The sequence below is a fragment of the Leptodactylus fuscus genome, chromosome 1, assembly GCF_031893055.1.
Source record: "Leptodactylus fuscus isolate aLepFus1 chromosome 1, aLepFus1.hap2, whole genome shotgun sequence".
Lineage (NCBI taxonomy): Eukaryota > Metazoa > Chordata > Amphibia > Anura > Leptodactylidae > Leptodactylus > Leptodactylus fuscus.
Window position 1 is genome coordinate 209,029,701 of NC_134265.1, and position 20,704 is coordinate 209,050,404.

The 20,704-nt window shown below is 41.2% G+C and overlaps 1 protein-coding gene across 2 annotated transcripts in view; it reads right to left on the bottom strand.

Annotated features, from left to right (window-relative positions):
• The window catches only part of PALM (paralemmin), a 120,744-nt gene extending 103,239 nt beyond the window's left edge, over nucleotides 1-17,505 (bottom strand). Inside the window, exon 1 of one of the 2 annotated variants that reach the window (XM_075283654.1) lies at nucleotides 17,414-17,505. In XM_075283654.1, the coding sequence (XP_075139755.1) occupies nucleotides 17,414-17,418 (5 nt within the window). In that variant the 5' untranslated portion in view covers nucleotides 17,419-17,505. The remainder of the gene's footprint in view (nucleotides 1-17,413) is intronic. The other variant, XM_075283653.1, reaches the window with a different exon arrangement.
• Nucleotides 17,506-20,704: the final 3,199 nt, after the last annotated feature.

The window sequence follows — 20,704 nt, forward strand, 5'->3', positions numbered from 1 at the left end:
AAACCACATGGGCAGTGTAAAAAGCAGCAAGGTTTTTCCCTTATTTCCACAACTGTACACGTAGACGAAGGCTTTTAAAGTATGTGTCTGCACCACCTACAGACCCACAACTTTTGATCTTTTTCTTACTTTTTTATACACTTTATCGACAGATTTTAGCTCCTTTCTGTGAAATCTTGAATTGAAATCCAAATTACTCCCTTCTGTTTGAGAGGGCAAATGATTCAACCATTCACCCAAAAATTATTTTTGGACCACACCCCAGTGTCTGTGTCCTTGAAGTTGGCACTCCTGCAACAAAAAGAAGTAACATTTGGAAATTCTTATCCTATATAGCTAGCTGGATTTTCAGGCATACTTGAAAGTTAATTGGAAAAATTTTGTAGATGATAATTTTGAACATACAGATTATACACCCTCCTTCTTCTGGAATACTTCCAAGGTGGTGATACAAGGCCATGTGATAAGTTATGTGAATCATCTTTGCCACTCCAATAAATTTCAAATCTTATATAAAGATCTACAGAAAGCCCGGTGAGGCCACATAGATGACCCATCCCAGGAGGAAAGGAAGGCCCTAGACCAGGCCAGAATACTCTTAAACACCTTCATTCGGAGCTAGGTGAAATTAAAAACAAGAGCTGTCCAAAATAAGTACTATAAATTGGGTAACCGTGTGGATCCCCATTAGTGAAATTCACAAAAACTTTCTCTATAAATCATATCGTGGACCTTCAAAATAAAGAACAGTTGATGTCCTTTACACCCACTTTGAAGACCTGTTTAGGGCCCCACCCACAGATATGTTCAGAATCAACGATTTCCTAGCTCACTTTACTGAAAATTACAGAGGTACATGGATACAATGGATTCATGGATACACACACAATCCTGATATCTATCAGCCAAACCCCCCACAGATCTGCTGTTCGGGCTCCCAGTAATGTTTACATTTGTAACAGTGGGTTTTGGTACTGCAGCACTGTTCCATTGAAATCTATGGAGCAGCGCTATAGTGCCATCACCATTCACTACAAATCATGGAAAGTGAGCAGCTGCAGATTTTTTTCTGCAGTGTGTGGATGGGATTAGCCAGAATCCCATCTACTTTGCAGGTAATGTAAACCACAGTGGGTTTTTTTGCCACATTATTTTCGCTGCAGCCAAAATGCGTTTCGAAACTTGGTGCCCCGACCTTAAAGCTTCCACTTATAAATCACATAGAGGTTCTGTGGCATCTGAATGTAAATAATACAGTAAACAAGCGCAAGTCTGCTGGAGGACCTTTTAAGTTAGATTTCTGGCATTTGATTCCCAGATGTAACCTTCTAGAGTGGGGTCTTCCTGCCCAGCCCCCTGCCTCTGACACTGTTTGAAATTCCAGTGATCTCTATGTTTACTACCTAAAGAGTTTATCTAATCTATAAAGTGATATATTTTCTGCTACTTTCCCACTTCTATATTATATTGACATTTCAACTGTTAACTTCTTATGCTAGGTTCACACTAGTGTTCAGGTCCGCATGGGGACCCGAAAGATGAAGACTCTGTCCAATGCCGGACCCTGTCCAATTTTATTGTGGATCCAACCGTAGCTATTAAATTGCCTTTATAGCATTATTGTTAGTGAATGTAATTATTTTTTACATTAAAAAAATGCAAAAATGTTTTAACCCATATTAGTACAATGTTTCAATTCCACAATGGAACTTGTTTTTAAGTATAGTAGCATGTAAAGCAGATATTTGTGCAGAACAATTAACCGTTTCAGGACAGGCCATTTTCTCTGGTTCATGACAGAACCCATTTTCGAGGTTTTTTATGTACAAATGGTTTCGATGGCTAACATTTTTCTCCTTTTGGTCACTGAAATAAAGCCCAGTTGGGGACTTTATTGTAATGTTGGTTTTATTTATTTTAATACCCATGAAAATGTGAAAAAAAGGAGGGTGACGTGGCCGTGTCAGTGGCTTTATTTTTCTTTTACATTGTGCACCCCCTTCCCCATAAGGTCTTTCCTCTTATTTTTTTTTTCAGATTTCTCCTGTAACTGGGACTGATATATTAGCCCCAGCTAAAGGGGGAATACAGCCTCCTATAACTTACTGCAGTGCTGATCTGGGTCATGCAGTTCCCAGCCCGTGGCAATCATGTGACATACTGTAGCTGTGCACACTGCTGTCAACTGCCGCATTATTCTATATGGCCAATACTATGTATCTTTAGTCATGTATCATGACTTACAGACTTAATTCCCACACAAATTAAAATTTGTTATATTTATTAAAAACTTTAAGAAAAACTGTGTAAAAAAAGAAAAGAAATACTAACACAGATTTTCAAACAAAAGCCACTCTACAACCTGGATAATACCAATCCCTACACCAAATACCTCCCCAGCAAAAACAAAGTGTCCAGTAGAAAATACCTCCAAGAAGAGCTAAACACCACAGGCCAACACAAAATACTACTCCAAATGTTCAAAACACCACACCCTAGCAGCGCCAAATGAACACCACCACTCAAGACAAAATACCTCAGGAGAAGCACCAAATACCACAATGCAGCAGCATACAGTGGGAACGGAAAGTATTCATATCCCTTTACATTTTTCACTTCCTGTTTCATTGCAGCCATTGGTTATAGAAATTACAGAAAAGAAACGGAAATGTACATATTTTTCAAATTTATTAAAAAAGAAAAACTGAAATATCACATGGTCATAAGTATTCAGACCCTTTCCTTTGACACTCATATTTAGCTCTCATGCTGATCATCCTTGAGATGGTTGTACTCCTTCATTGGAGTCCAGCTGTGTTTAATTAAACTTTGGACTTGGTTAGGAAAGACTCACACCTGTCTATATAAGACCCCACAGCTCACAGTGCATGGCAGAGCAAATGAGAATCATGAGGTCAAAGGAACTGCCCAAGGAGCTCAGAGACAGCATTGTGGCAAGGCACAGATCTGGCCAAGGTTACAAAAGAATTTCTGCAGCACTCAAGTTTCCTAAGAGCACAATGACCTCTATAATCCTTAAATGGAAGTTTGGGATGACCAGAACTCTTCCTAGACCTGGCCGTCCTACCAAACTGAGCAATCGTGGGCTAAGAGCCTTCGTGAGAGAGGGAAAGAAAAACCCAAAGATCACTGTGGTGGAGCTCCAGAGATGCAGTAGGGAGATGTCAGAAAGTTCCACAAAGTTAACTATCACTGCTGCCCTCCACCAGTCGGGTCTTTATGGCAGAGTGGCCCAAAGGAAGCCTCTCCTCAGTGCAAGACATATGAAAGCCCGCATAGAGTTTGCCAAAAAAAAACACATGAAGGACTCCCAGACTATGAGAAATAAGATTCTCTGGTTCGCCTTCCAACAAAACAATAACCCTAAGGACACAGCTAAAATAACAGAGGAGTGGCTTTGGAACAACTCTGACCATTCTTGACTGGCCCAGCCAGAGCCCTGACCTAAACCCAATTGAGCATCTCTGGTGAGACCTGAATATGGCTGTCCACCAATGTTCACCATCCAATCTGACGGAACTGGAGAGGATCTGCAAAGAAGAATGGCAGAGAATCCCCTAATCCAGATGTGAAAGATATGAAAAACTTGTTGCATCATTCCAAAGAAGACTCACGGCTGTACTATCTCAAAAGGGTGCAAAGACTCAATACTAAGCAAAAGGTCTGAATACTTATGGCCATGTGATATTTCAGTTTTTCTTTTTAAATACATTTGCAAAAAAATATCTACAGTTCTGTTTTTGTCAAGATGGGGTGCTGAGTGTACATTGATGAGAAATAAAATGAACGTTTTTGCTTTTAGCAAATGGCTGCAATGAAACAAGGAGTGAAAAATTTAAAGGGGTCAGAATACTTTCCATACCCACTGTATCTCCCCCTAGCAGCAACAAATACCACGGTCCAGTACAAAAGACTCAGGCTCCACTGCACCTTTCGTGAAGATTCTCTGAACTCTAATGGCATCAACGATCCTTCAGCCTTTTTACTTAAAGAGACTTCAGTTGATGCAAGTCTGGCATTATCAGTGAAGGTTTTGCTTTACAGTCCCTGCTTTGTGTTGAACCTAACACTGGAACCTGAACCTCACCAGCCAGTGAGCCATGCCTCACCAATGAGGACAACCTCAAAGGTTGAGAAGCACTACTGTGTTTACATAGAGAAATAACAGACTATGTCCAGTTTTTATCAGCAAACTGTAATTAGCTTAACTGATTGTCTAGCTGGCAGGGCTGTAAATAATAGCAGAGAACTCAGCTCCTCCAGAGAGCAGGGCAGGGACCAAGGAAACGCTGTGTAAAGAATGGGGGGAATAATCTAACATAGCAAGCTATTGAAATAATATTGCTAAAGAAATATATTTAGGAAAACCCTTGAATTCACATAAACTAGCAGTAAAGATAGGATCCTTGAGATGGGAATACCTCATACCCCTATATTGGTGTCTAGCTACGCCTCTGTATATAGGCTATGTATGTATATATACATGACATTTCAAATTATTATGAAAATCAGATTTAAGAGTCATAAAGATTAAAAAATTTTTGTTTTTCAATCAAACTTATAAATGGAATTGTATGGAATCATGTGGAGAGAGCTGGTTAGGCCCCTTTAGGGTCCCTGAAGATGTGGAAATGACCTCTGCAAAATATATAAAGTTTCTGACTGACCATTTTTGTCCATGGTACAAAAAGAAGAACCGAGCAAAATCATCTTCATGTATGATAATTCACCATCTCATGTAGCAAAGAATACGTCTGAGTCATTGGCTGCTATCGGCATAAAAGGAAAGAAACTTAAGGTATGGCCACCATCCTACCTTGACCTCAACTCAATTGAGAACCTTTGGAGTATTGGATGTTTTTGATTGAAATAGCTTTTGATTTAAGTAAATGTGACCTCTTAACCCTTATGTGATGCAGACATTTTTCATTTTTGTTTTTTACTCTTTGTATTTCAAAAGCCACAACTTTCTAATATTTCTGTTTACGAAGTCATATGAGGGCTTTAGTTTCTTGTGACGAATTGTAATTCAAAATATTACCATTTATTATTCTGTACAATGTACTGGGAAGCAAGAAAAAAAATCAGAATGAGGTGGATTTTTTTTTATTTATTTATTTATTTAAAAAAAGGAAATTCCACCATTTTCTTACATTCCAATGTGCGGTAAAAATGCTAAGTTAGCATTATTCTCTGGGGCAGTACAATTGCAGTGATACCAAACTTAGGGCCCCTTCACACGGCGGATACGCTCACTGCTTTGGAGCGTGTAAACGTTCCGTAGCAGCGGCGTCTGAAGCAGTTCCCATTGTTTTCTATGGGAGCCGGCATACGTGCGCTCCCCATAGAAATGAATGGAAAAAGAAGCCCATTCATTTCTATGGCGAGCGCGCGTCTGCCGGCTCCCATAGAAAGCAATGCGATCTGCTTTTAGACGCCGCTGCTACGGAACGTTTACACGCTCCAAAGCAGTGAGCGTATCCGCCGTGTGAAGGGGCCCTTAGTTAGTTTTAATAACTTTACAAAAATTCAAAAGTTTGAAGAAAAAAAAACTGAATCACCTTATTCTGACACCTGTAACTTTTATATTTCAGTTGTATAGAGCTGTGTAAGGTGTCTTTTTTACAGAATATATATATATATATATATTTATTTATTTATATGTGGTAAGCTGATGGCTGGTCAGGTAATGGAGGGGGTGTACATCTCACCCAGGCTACTAAGGTGGGTGAGATGAGAAAACTCCAGGAATGTTTGTTCTCAGCAGACAACTTTCATCTGCTGAGCATTTTGGTAAATGCTCAGGACCTGTCATTCCACCCCCCTTCAGTCCCTACTTTGGGGAGGTTCCGGCAGCGACTCAGAGAGTCTCCTCGTCAAGGAGGCTTAAGAAGTTGCTCCAGCATCAACACTTTGGCAGAGCTTGGCGAGAGATCGGTTTTTGGAGCTGTGTCCTGAATTATTCAACTGGCTTTTGATTTCTGCTATTATAGGTGAGTTAACCTATTCTATGTTCAATTAGAGCCTAGCCGGGCAGGTATTTATATTTGTATTGTTTCCTTTTGTTGCTGCACTACCTTGTTGAGTGAAAATAAACTCTACCTTTGTCTTGGACTAAAAGAAACTGGACTTTTGTGTCTATACCACCCCACCTAGCAACCCCAGACCCTGACAATATATATATATATATATATATATATATATATACTCACCGGCCACTTTACCCCCTTGGACCCCCTTTTGCCTTCAGAACTGCCTCAATTCTTCGTGGCATAGATTCAACAAGGTGCTGGAAGCATTCCTCAGAGATTTTGGTCCATATTGACATGATGGCATCACACAGTTGCCGCAGATTTGTCGGCTGTACATCCATGATGCGAATCTCCCGTTCCACCACATCCCAAAGATGCTCTATTGGATTGAGATCTGGTGACTGTGGAGGCCATTGGAGTACAGTGAACTCATTGTCATGTTCAAGAAACCAGTCTCAGATGATTCCAGCTTTATGACATGGCGCATTATCCTGCTGAAAGTAGCCATCAGATGTTGGGTACATTGTGGTCATAAAGGGATGGACATGGTCAGCAACAATACTCAGGTAGGCTTTGGCGTTGCAACGATGCTCAATTGGTACCAAGGGGCCCAAAGAGTGCCAAGAAAATATTCCCCACACCATGACACCACCACCACCAGCCTGAACCGTTGATACAAGGCAGGATGGATCCATGCTTTCATGTTGTTGACGCCAAATTCTGACCCTACCATCCGAATGTCGCAGCAGAAATCGAGACTCATCAGACCAGGCAACATTTTTCCAATCTTCAATTGTCCAATTTCGATGAGCTTGTGCAAATTGTAGCCTCAGTTTCCTGTTCTTAGCTGAAAGGAGTGGCACCCGTTGTGGTCTTCTGCTGCTGTAGCCCATCTGCCTCAAAGTTCGACGTACTGTGTGTTCAGAGATGCTCTTCTGGCTACCTTGGTTGTAACGGGTGGCTATTTGAGTCACTGTTGCCTTTCTATCAGCTCGAACCAGTCTGGCCATTCTCCTCTGACCTCTGGCATCAACAACGCATTTCCGCCCACAGAACTGCCGCTCACTGGATGTTTTTTCTTTTTCGGACCATTCTCTGTAAACCCTAGAGATGGTTGTGCGTGAAAATCCCAGTAGATCAGCAGTTTCTGAAATACTCAGACCAGCCCTTCTGGCACCAACAACCATGCCACGTTCAAAGGCACTCAAATCACCTTTCTTCCCCATACTGATGCTCGGTTTGAACTGCAGGAGATTGTCTTGACCATGTCTACATGCCTAAATGCACTGAGTTACCGCCATGTGATTGGCTGATTAGAAATTAAGTGTTAACGAGCAGTTGGACAGGTGTACCTAATAAAGTGGCCGGTGAGTGTATATTAGTAATATATATATATATATATATATATATATATTAGCAGGAGGACCCCGCTTCGCACGGATATATTTCATTTTTTGTTTGTGTAGTGGCCCCATAAGAATTGTCAAGTTTTGCACAAGTGTATTTTGTATATCATTTGTGTGTGTGTCCATAAGCATCTCATTTCGGATATCAGTGAAAAACCTGCGATTTGGTTGTTATGGAGAGCTGGAGTAAAGCTTTGTATATGTGACTTTGTGTAACAGTGTCATCCACAGCGCCCATGTGGTACTCTGTGCAGAGTCGTGTATCTAATTCTCCGGCGTGTGGTTTTGTGTGCAGTGGTGCGTAACTAATCCTCTGGCGTGTGGAATTGTGTGAAGATGCATGTATCTAATCCTCTCGCACTTGGTACTGTGTGCAGACGCACGTATGTAATCCTCTAGTGTGTGATACTGTGTGCTGACTTGTGTATCTAATCCTCCAGCATGTGGTACTGTGTGCAGATGCACGTATCTAATCCTCCTGTGTGTGGTGCTGTGTGCAGACACACATATCTAATCCTTTGGCGTGTGGTACTTTGTGCAGACACGTGTATCTAACTCTCCCCGTGTGGTATTGTGTGCAGTAGTGTGTATCTAATCCTTTGGCGTGTGGTATTGTGTGCAGTGGCGCGTATCTAATCCTCCATCGTGTGGTATTGTGTAAAGACATACGTATCTAATCCTCCGACATGTGGAACTGTGTATAGATGCACGTATCTAATCCTCCGGCGTGTAAAACTGTGTGAAGACGAGTGTATCTAATCGTCTGGCGTGTGGTACTATGTGTTGAGGTGCATATCTAATCCTCTGGTGTGTGGAACTGTGTGCAGATTCACATATCTAATCCTCTGGCATGTGGAATTGTGTGTAGATGCGCGTATCTAATCCTGCGGCGTGTGTAACTGTGTGCTATGGTGTGTATCCAATCCACCGGTGTGTGGTATTGTGTGCAGTGGCGCATATCTAATCCTATGGCGTGTGGAACTGTGTGCAGATGTGCATATCTAATCCTCCTGCATATGGTATTGTGTGTAGTGGTGTGTATCTAATCCTATGGCGTGTGGTATTGTGTGAAGACGTGCGTATCTAATCCTCCAGTGTTTGGTACTGTGTGCAGACGTACATATCTAATCCTCCGGCCAGCGTGTGTTACTGTGTGAAAACGGATGTATCTAAACTTCTGGTGTGATAATGTGTGCTGACTTGTGTATTTAATCCTCTCACGTGTGGTACTTTGTGCAGACGTGCGTATCTAATACTTTGGCATGTGGTACTGTGTGTAGACGTTTGTATCTAATCCTCTGGCGTGTGGAAGTGTGTGCAGACACGCGTATCTAATCCTTCGGCTTGTGGAACTGTGTGCAGACGTGCATATCTAATCTTTCGGCTTGTGGAACTGTGTGCAGATGCATGTATCTAATCTTCTGACATGTGATACTGTGTGCTGACCTGTGTATCTAATCCTCTGATGCGTGTATCTTTGTGTTGGATTGTATACGTGGAGTGACCGTGTGTATTGCAGTTGGAATATGAGTGAAAGACTTGCAGGTTTGTTTTGGCTAACAGGGGGTCAGGGTTTTGGGAAAGCTGTATCTCCGGAACAGTACTTCCGAGTGAGTTGGGTTCTCATCTTAAACCTTCCCCGACACCTGAAGTATCTGTGTGCCAAATTTGATGAAGATCGGTCCAGTCGTTTAGTCACGCATAAAGAACAGACAGACAGACAGGAATTCATTTTTATAATATAGAGAGATATATATAGTTTTCATTGCTACCATGTTGGGAAATGTATGGTGTTTTGATCACTTTTTATTAGATTGTTTTAGGGAGACAAAGCAGCAAAATAATAAAAAATTAAGCTATTTAGATTTTTTTTCTTCCTTTTACAGCATTTACTGTATGGGAGAAATGTTTTTTATAATGTGTTATTGACTACCTTTATTTATTTATATTTATATTATATGTGATCCAGGGAAAGGGGGTGACTGAAACTTTATTTATTTTTTTACAGTTTTAAAGGCGCTCTATCATTGGGAAAAGTCATTTTTAGAGAAGCACATTCTTGCATAGCCTTCAGAAAGGCTATTTCACAGGTACCTTTTATATGTAAATTTCCTCAGTAGTGTTTGAATAAGTCCATTTTTATTCATATGCTAATGAGCTTTTTCTGTGCACCGGAATTGACTGTGTCTGCTATTCTCTGTGTATGCTAGCAGGGAGAAGAGTCATCAGCACAGTGGCCTCTGCTGTGCATACACATAGAGAATAGCAGAGAGGAGTGCACGGTGAGACTTCTGGTGCACGAAGAAGGCTAATTAGCATATGGATAAAAACTGACTTATTCAAAGAGTACTTAGGGGATTTACATACAAAAGGTACCTGTGAAATAGCCTTTCTAAAGACTATGCAAGGATGTGCTTATCTAAAAATGACTTTGCCCAATGATAGAGCCCCATTAACAAAGTTTTTTAAAATCTTCTCTAGGGGACTTGAATATGCGGTTCAGATGCTGCAGGCAGACTTCAGTAATTATTTTACTATGGCCTTCAGAAGGCTCCCAGCTGCTATGGTAACAGGACAGCTCCCACGATTGTATTAGTAAGCACTCCTTTTTTGGCAGCATACTAGTATGAAAATTTCATCATTGACCATAGAGATGGAAATACCTAACTACAAATGTATTAAAGGGAGCCTATCATTCACACACTATTTTTTCTAGGTACCACGTCGGAATAGCCTTAAGAAAGGCTATTCGTTTCCTACCTTTCGTTGTCTTCTCCGTGCCGCCGTTCGTCTACAATCCCGCTTGTCGGTATGCAAATTAGCTCTCTCGCAGCACTGGGGGCGTCCCCAATGCTGCCAGAGAACTCTCTCCAGCACCGCCTCCATCTTCGTCAGGAGTGTCCTCTTCAGCCTCTTCTTCCAGTGGTGGCTTGTAACTTCTAGGCCTTGGGCAGAGCAGACTGTGCATGCCCACAGGCAACGAGAAAATGGCCGCTTGCACAGTATTGGTGCAAGGTAAAGGTTGGAGACGAATAGCCTTTCTTAAGGTTATTCCGACTTGGTACCTAAAAGGTATAGAAAATGTACTGGTAAAGGGCAGAGAGCTTTAAGGATGGCAACCCAAAATTAAGAAGCACCCCAGTGAAAAGTTTTTAAATGAGATTGTACCTAGTGTAATTTTACAGAATAACTTACTAACAGCTTTGGTGGGAGTTTTGTGCTCCCCTCTGGGGGTCTGATCTCCTCTCTGCTCCTCTGAAGCACACAGGAGGTGATTTATTTTGACATATATGGCATATTTTGCGCTAAAAAGCTGTGTGCCACATTTATTAAGTGTTTTAGACACCTTTCCGACTTTACTGAAAATGGGCATGGCCTGATGGGAAATAGGTATATATTTGAAGGAAAGAGGCATAGTCTAAATTGTGCCTCTGTGTGACAAAAATACACCGCAAATACACCAAGAACTTTTAAGCCAACTAATAGGAGGCTTAAACTTAGATTAGACAGTATAGAATCCACCAGATTAGATTTAACAGCATCAGATACTTTGATAAATACCATGCTATTAAGATTGTCTAGTCTGAGTTTCCAATGCTTTTAGACAATATTAGTAAATCTAGGCCATGGTGTTTCCTGTATGAACAGGAAGTCACAAAGCAAATCTATAACAGCCATGATTTAACTCCCACAGACCTGCATTGTGATTTCTGACCCTTTGTTTATCAGTGAAATAGAGAGGAGCACATTACTTCACAATAAATTTATCAGCAAGTTATTCAATAGTAAACCACACCACACACACTACACAACTATACAACTTTCTCATGTTCTCATGTCTTATTCACACGTCTGTTTTTCATGTAAGTGTTCTGTACATATTTTTTATGGATTGACTCAATGAAATTAATTTCTGGACCATGAGGATGTTATGTTAATGAAATAGGAAGACATACTCTAGTTTGGCCAATTTTATGGATTATGATCACCCATTAAAATCTAATGGTCATTAAAAATGGACAGAATAGGGATCTGTGTTTTGTCCTTTTACCACTGATCAAATTCAATACAAAGCATAGCATTTTGTTTTTAAATGATTGATCCATTTGTGCACAACACATCCAGAAGACCAACATGATTGTGTGCTGTCAGTAGAAAACAATGACAAGCATACGAACATGAAAAACGGACATGTGAATAAGGTTTGCTGTTGTAATCAGAGTAGTTTATTAACTGTCTCTTATTTCTCCCTAACTGAGTATTCTGAAAAAAAATTATATCTGGGAAAAGCAGACATAAAATACTGTTGCCAGGATAACTGTATGAGAACCAAAGTCACTCCTGCAAAGTTTTTACAGGAGAGAGACTTTGCATTATCAACTCTATCGGTATCCAAACCTGATTTCAACTTTTATTGGGAGATACAGACAGGAGCAATTGGTGGTGCACTTTAGGATTACCTAAAGTTGTGCAATATAAGTAAGTGCAAGATAATAGGAATTTCTGGATTTTTTACAGGACAAAGAAATTGTTATTAAAGGCAGAAAATGTTTGTTATATGAATGACCAAACTTAACCTTTATATGTGTTTGGACCTTGTTTACCATTCATCATATTTTCAGGCTCATGCAGTACTTGGTTTATATTTCTTGATCATGGGAGTTTCAGTTCTTTTCCAGGCAGCGCTTCCCTGCATCCACCCACTGAACCTCCAAGCAGTTTATTATCCAAGCCCAGTACACCCTCCTCACATCCTCTTTTCCAACACAATACACCTTCTGATAATGTGCAATACTCTCTCCCTATGTGCTACTTTCTATATACACAATCATTAATAACATCACAGTGGGTTTGGCTAATAACTGAAGTCATTTGCACAAGGAACAGCACATGATCATAAGCGGTAAGAAAATGGTTGTAACAGAACATTGATTGTTCACACAATTCTGCAAAAAGTTAAAATATTTGCATGTGGTCTCAAATAGAAATTCATTTCAGCGCATACTTGTCTATCTGCTGAAAAAAAAAATTTTAAAAAATCTTGAAAAATTCCTTTAACCACTTCCGGACTGCCCATTGAGTATATGTCCAGATAGTGGTTTTCTTGTTCTTCAAGAACATCCCGGTACCTCCAAGCAGTTATCAGCAGCTGCATGAAATCGTGCAGATGCTGAAACGGGGAGTCATTCCCATAGGAGCGGCAGAGAAGGTTTAGTACTGTCCCTGACTTCCCAATTTGCTGTGTACACAGCATTCAATGAGTGCTGTATACACAGCTATGGACACTGCCATGATGCGGCTCCCCTCTGACCCAGCAGTCACATGATCCACCGGAATCAGAGGTTGTTAGAGTTGCTGGGTCCTACAAGAACCAGATCAGCTCTATACTTATGCGCAGGAGACTGCATTCCTCCTGCAACTGTGGCTAAATGTACCAGCCCCAGTTACAGGGGAAATCAGGCTCCCCCTAAAAAAAATTGTGGTCAGAGGCCCCCAAATGTCTATTATGACCTTATGGGGGCACAAAGTAAAAAAAAAATAGAAAAGTAAAAAAAAAATATTTTAAAATAAAATGATGAAAAAATAAAATAATATGTCACTAACACTCCCTTGTTACAGGTTCTAGCCCCCAACCTCATGATACCCTAAAAAATATAAATTACCGTAACCTTTTTTTAGTAGTACTTTGTACTATTAAATAAAAAAAACATTAAAAGTTAAAAACAGACTTGTTTTCCCTCCTCTTTTGTTTATATTTTTCTTATAAAAGACTCAGAAATTAGTTGAATAATCCAATTGATAAAATGTTATAGCCCTAAAAACGGAACATACAAAAAAAAAAAAAAAAATGTGTCTTGGTCCTGAACCACAAATTGGCCAGGTACTGAAGTGGTTAAGGATAATGCTATCACATAAATAAAAGTCCAATAAACAAGGATAGACAAATTACCGAAGATGTAAGAACTACAAACAGTATGATTTTGATTCTTTAAGTAGCCAGAACTTCCACAGACATTAGTGGAAAAGAACCAAAAATATAGAGGACCATAGTAAAGTTCTAAGAGAAAATACTCAGACCACTCACTCCCTGATTCCTCTCCTGCTCATTCTGTCTTCACTCCCTGATAACATGATCATGGTTTATAACTCTACCAACCACCAGCATGAGCTGAGGCAATAGAACTTTTTTTTATTTGATACAGAGAGCACAGCAGATAACTAGCAAATACTGGAGCTACTCAGTCACAAGGTTTAACATGGGAACGTGGACCATTTATCGAACCAGCGCTCTTCTCACTTACTTTAAGACCACTTCCCCACTTAGTGAGATGGAGCCAAAAAACACTGCAAAAACGAACTACAAAATCGTATCCCAATGTTATAGAGTGCCTTACGTTCTCCATGAGATTTTCCCCTCAACTTCAAATCGCTGCTGGTGATGTGGCACTGACCGGGTCACAATGCTACACCTTTGGTGGAACTGCCCCCTTTTGTGGTCTTTTTGACGGGAGGACCATGACCCCTCCTCCTCTCTATTTTCCCTCAAACACTTATTAAGCATATCGGCAGCTCGTTGGTTCATGCTAGTTGCGACCAGGTCCATAATCCCAAAGTTGTGAGAATCTACATCTTCCCCTTCCATTATGGCTTGGCTTCAAGAATTTCTATACATTCGACGCATAGAGGACCTGGTCGCAGAACCTAGGCCAGACGATAGCACCCACCAACAGGTATGGCTCCTGTGGAATATCTTCTATTACTCTTCCACCGAACCAATCCTACTTCCCTACCTCCCCTCTTCCTTAAATTCACCTCATTTTCTTAATCTACCTATCATATTCCATCAGATTTAACTCTACCTTCCCTTCCATACCCCCACCCCCTCCTACATTTGATTATGTTATCTTGCTATCTTGGAGGATTGCCCTCCTTTCTGTTAATTGCCTCATTTCTAATATCTTGTGTTTCCGACTGCCGCTCTGTGGCAACAGAGCCCTCTCCCCTCCCTATCCCCTTCCTTATTTGTTGCTCCCCTTCCCTTAGCAGCTGTCTCCACTCCCATCCCTCACCCTTCTCCCCATTTATGATGTTATTTTTTCACAATGTTTTAATTTTTGTCAACTTACTGAGAATGTAATAAAAACTTTCAACGTAAGAAAAAAATACTGTAGAAAAAAGTGACGGAAACGCATTGTGGTTTTCTATGCAGTGTTTTTCATTGCATTTTCGCAGAGTTTTCCTCTGTGGACTTTCTGTCTCTATTATACTGTATGTATATGGAAAATGGCAGCATTTCCACAGGTATAACTGACATGCTGTGATTTCCAAAAATGCAATAAGTGGATGGGCTTAGCCAGAATCCCATCCAATTTGCAGGTACTGTAGCATTTCCACTGCGGCAAAAATGATGCGTTTTTGCAAAGTGGGGTTGCAGCCAAAAGAGGACTTGTCACCATATATAAAATACTAAATGGCATACATCATTTCATTACCCCAATAAATTATAATATGTAAATTAGTTTGTATTCTCCAAGTGGGTGATAATCTTTTATTTTCTCTGAAAAAAGCCAAAGGTTACTGATCACTTGGAGAGAAAGAACTAGTTTACATACAGGGGACATAGCTCTGAATGGGTGAACAGATTTAAAATTAATTAAAAAAAAAAAAAAAAAGCCAAATAGTGGCAATAAAATGATGTATGGATGTAACCGTCTTGCTGCACCCTGACAACCCGTAACAAAAACCATTCAGCAATATTAAAAAAGTTGTTTTAAGTGATTAGTAACTATTTACTTAACACTTTAAGGCTAAAGCCCCACATCACAAAAACGCTGCTTTTCTTGTTGCAGATTTTGCAGCGTTTTGGCTCAAAAAACTGCATCAAAATCTGCAGTTTTTCTGGAATCTGGGACCTTAGCCTGAGTATGAGGGAGTCTGCACACGGAGTTACGCTCCGCTCATTCTGAACGTAAAACTTGTTCAGAATGAGCGTGTAAAAACCAGATCTCATTGATTTCTATGGGTGCCTGCATACGCACATATCATATTGAAAGCAATAGGGAAAAAAGCCTCCCATTGATTTCAATGGGTAGCGTGCGTATGCCGGCACCCATAGAAACGAGTTTTACGTTCAGAATAAGCGGAGTGTAACTCTGTGTGCAGGCTCCCTTACAGTACTTGCAAAATGGATGTGATTCTTGCTAATCCCATCCACACATTGCAGAAAAAAATCTGCAACAGAAATGCTGCGATTTCAAAAAACTTAGCGTTTTTGTAAATCGCAGCATGCCAATTATACCTATGGAAACGCTGGCAGTTTTAATACAGGTATAATCTATTATACAAAAGTCCGCAAAGGCTGCGGAAAAAATGCAATATGTTTCCTCTGCGGTCCTTTCGCCTCGTTTTTCGGCAGCAATTCGCTGCGTGGGGCCTTAAAGTCATTTTAAATTTGGCTACATCTGTATTTCATTTAACATTTCATACTTGCTGACATGTCTTCTTTACAGACAGCAACACATTGATGGATTGGAGAACATACAAATTAGGAAAATATGTTTTCTTTCATACATAACATATAACAAAGTGAATCCTGGTGCTCAATAATAAGTCGTCTGAACATAATGCCAGCCCCAGCGTGCCGCTATACGTTTTACACTTTAATCAAATTGCTGTTATTATATCACAAAATGTGTTATTATATAATTGTGTTTGCTGGTTATTAGTTCCCTGTGTGTTACTGTATTGCTGCGCTTATGACTACCCTTAATACATTTCTGTGTTATTTCACACCAGTTAATGTTATTCTCCTTCTCTGCAGGTTGCATAATTTTCCTGTTATTTCAGTAAGGTTTCTAGGAAGTGCATTGTTGGCTGCACTAGGAATTGGAACCTTGTTTTGGAATGTGTCTCTGGTTCCGTACTGAGGCCACTCACTCCCTGTTCCCTTTCCTGCTCATTCTGTCTACACTCCATGATGTCTCCCTCCTTCTCCTCTCCCCCACAGCCTCTGCATTCTTTCATCTTCCTAGTGCTACCCTGCTCTCTTCTTACAACGTTACCGCCTATTGCCCTCCTATTGCACCTTGCATTCATGTCTACAATCTGCATTAGTGCCCCTCCTTTGGAGCAGGACAAATGGTCATGGATTTTTCTAGGGGTCACACAATCATGCAGCATTGGCATGACTAAAACAGCGCCAACAGGTGTTAATAAGTCAGGTGGTAGGAAAGGATCAAAGAGCTGGAAGCCATAATATGTACAACTTAGATCGAAAAGGAGACTCCCTGGACTGAGAAACAGTTTCTATGAAGGGCAGACAGGAACAGCAGGGGGTTAGCACAGCACCAGACTACCCATAAAGAGTGACTAAATATCAAATCAGAACCAGCATTTCAGCACTGCCGAAGCATAGCACTGTAGACATGTAACAAGCCAGGGATGTAGGGCAGTCAGAGGGGAGCCATGAGCACTGATATACAAGAAGGAGTGGCTGAACAGCAGCAGGGATGCAGGCACTAGATGTGATTCCAGGAGGATCAAGAATTGGAGAAACACTACAGAGATAGGAGAAGGTGGGGGTGGTGCGTAGTTATGGGGAGAAGCCTGCTAGAAATAAGAAGGGCTGGCGATCATGCAGCAATATTCCATTAGAAATGAAGGCTAGGGCATTTAAAGGAAGAAGGTGGGTGTGAGCTGGATAAGGTTGGACTATAGAGAAGTGCAAGGAAAATACAAGAGAACATGGTAGTGCATGCTTATGACAAGCCTAGAAGTGGCTGCCTCGCTATGTAGCGGTGACATAGGGAGTGGGGCGAGTGTGTATGGAGATCAGGATAGAGGTGCAGGAGGGGTGGTAGGTGATGCACACAGGCATACAAGATGTGCAGTACATGCAGAAAGCATTTCTAGGCAGTGGGCAGGGGAAAGCGTTTCCATTTCTCTTGTACTCACTCCATGGTGCAAGCTCCTGCTACAGCTCGGGTTGATGTGCAGGCGGCAGAGCCGGGTCTGGCCCTCAGTGTATATGTGTTGGTGTGAAAGGAGGGAGGCTCCGGTAGGGCAGTATCCTCTCTATAGGATTTCTATGTATTCAGCACCCTCTAGTGGACGCAGAGGACGCTACATGGTTTACACATATTTGCATTCGGACTACCTTGGGGAAACGTCATGGTACTGGAAACGTGCAAATGAAGCTGCCTTCCCCTCTAAGCACCATTCATGCTATCTCCTTCAGATAGTCCTCTCGTTTCCTGCTGCACAACATTCAAGAATCTGGAAGGCTGCAGTCTCAAAGGACAAGGAAGGAAAGCTTTACTTAAGAAATCACATTTCAAGCTGGAAATATTGGGGTCAGTTCAGCCCCATCTGTGGGACAGTCCAATATTTCATCAGGAAAGAGACAAAAAAAATTCCATAAGTTAAATTAGTGTATAGTGGGAAAATCCATCCGTTGTTATGTCAGTCCAGGTAGCTGCAACGGGGCTAAGGAATAGCAGTAGGAAATCTCGCCCTGCACTACTCCCACTAGCTAACCCGGTCCCTGCCTCACGGGTGTGGGTCGGCTGTTCTCAGGCTAAGCCTGACCCCGACAGCTCCTCTCTCACTGATACCGTAGGCCTAGATGGACGTGGGAGAAGGAATGCCCTATAAGATCTCTAGGGACTGGAGACTAAAGGGGGTCACCCCTAACGAACAAGTGAAGCTGCTACTGACAGGGACTGACAAGGGTGTGCGCTGACTAACAACACAAGCAGCACACAGGAAACATGTGGGAAAGGATATCCCCAAACCAATATGGGAAGGAACCATACACTAGGAAATCAAAGGATAAGGCAATTCACTCACACAGTCAATTATACACAGAGGGAGGATTGGTGAACACAGAAGGAAAAAACACACAAACCAACTCGTTCACCCAAACCTCCCAAAAACCAACCACGGAACTTCCTCTATCCCAGAACACCACCTACTCCTCCTGCTAAGGCCTAGCTCTGTAAAAGCGACACTCAGCACAGAACCATGGGAGGCATGGGTTTAAATACAGAGTAGAGACCACTCCTCCCAGGTGCAAATGGGAGGACAGACTAATCAACCAGGAGATAAAGCTGCCTCCCAGCAGTGCGCACGTGCAAGTCAGAAGGTGTGCACCAATACCCACGACAGGACAACCCCGCAGCGCCAGGATGCCACCCCAGACACTGCGCAGCCAAAAACTCCCCAGGTAAGAAAAATAGAAAGTAATGAACCTAAATACTCCTAACATCCGTCAGTTGATTCAAATTTATCTTACTTGCCTCTAAAGTGAAATAATCACTACAAATGGAGAAAGTACATGTTGTAATATCAGGGGCAACCATCAGTGTTTGCCTGGGGTATCTTGCCATCTCAGAGTATACCAGTAAAACCCACTCCCACTCCACACCTCACACTTCCCCAACCAACAGACGGATTGCTTCTACTCCCAGTATGGATGCAATATCTTCTTCTCCCCCAATATGTACGGGTCTTAAACCAAAATCCCATTTTTATCCCACCCATCATAAAGGCAGTAATATAGACACATTTTGCTCCATGGTGTTATTGAACTTCAAGAGACCTGTGCATTTTAAGGACAACCTCACCAAAAAAGAAAGGAATTCACATTTCCTCATGGACAACACCAACATTGTTATCCGAGGAGCAGACAAAGGAGTTGGGATAGTTATCCAGGATAGAACCACCTACATAGCAGAGGCAGCTAGAATTCTATCTGATCTAACATATTATGTACCTCTGAAAAAAACACCACACCGGAATACATACCGCTATACTCAGATCTTATCCTCAGGGCATTTCAACAAAGTATAACCAGAAAAAAAGAAAAGATGTTCCTACTACCAGACCAGGTTGAGCACTCTTCTATCACTTAAAATTCACAAAAACATGGACAACCCTCCATGCAGACCTTTAATATTCGGCATCAATTCTTTGACTTTGAATTTATCCAAATATGTTGATGTCCTGCTACAGAAATATGTCATCAGTCTCCACTCCTACCTCAGAAACTCTGCAAGCCTCATAAAAAAAATCTCCTACCTATAGGAATCCACCTATCTATGCGCCACTTTGGATGTTGCTACATTATACAGCAATATCCCACATCAGAACGGTCACACATCTAAATCTCTTTTCTTATCCACTGACCCATCAGTCCCCCATAAATAATGAGAATTTATCCTCAAAAGCATAAACTTTATCCTCAAACACAATGCTTTCCAATTTGACTCTGAGACTTACCTCCAAACATTGGGGACCGTGATGGGAATTAAATTTGAACCAAGTTTCACCAATCTGTACATGGGGAATTTTGAACATGAATTAATCTATTCTAATAACCCATGGGAAGATAACATCAAATTCTATAGGCGCTATGTATATGATCTAGTTTTCATTTGGGATGGTTGTATAGGTTCCTTCACAGCTTTCACCAACCACATTAACAGTTACGAATAGGAATGGGGGATCACTCTCTCTAATAGCACAATTTCCACCAAATGTACTGAAAATATAGAAAAGAGATGTAGCTGTGTGACCCTTCCTGTCATATTAACAACAAAGAAAAATCGGATCACAACAAAAATTTATTTTAAAAAAGGCTGACTGTAACAGTCTCTTAGAATACACCAGCCAACACCACAAAAAGTGGAAAAATAATGTCCCCTTTGGACATTATACTAGAGAGACTTCTAGAGAGAAATGTGCTGCCCAGTGTCAGAAAGCTTGGTCTCAGTCGCAGGTCATGGGTCTTGTAACAGGATAATGACCCAAAACACACAGCTAATAACACCCAAGAATGGCTGAGAGGAAAACATTGGATTATTCTGAAGTGACCTTCTATGAGCCCTGACCTAAATCCTATTGAGCATCTTTGGAAGGAGCTGAACTACTGGAAAAGGCAGCCTTCAAACCCGAGACAACTGGAGCAGTTTGCTCATGAGGAGCGGGCCAAAATACCTGTTGAGAGGTGCAGAAGTCTCATTGACAGTTACAGGAATTGTTTGATTGCAGTGATTGCCTCAAAAGGTTGTGCAACAAAATATTAAGTTATTGGTACAATCATTTCTGTCCAGGCCTGTTTCATGAGTTTTATTTTTAAAGGAATTCTGTTGAAGTGAAAAGCAATGTCTGACTTTCGTTTGTTCATTTTCACTGAATTTTTATTTATTATGACTTTTGTCAGATTTAAAGAGGACCTTTCACCAT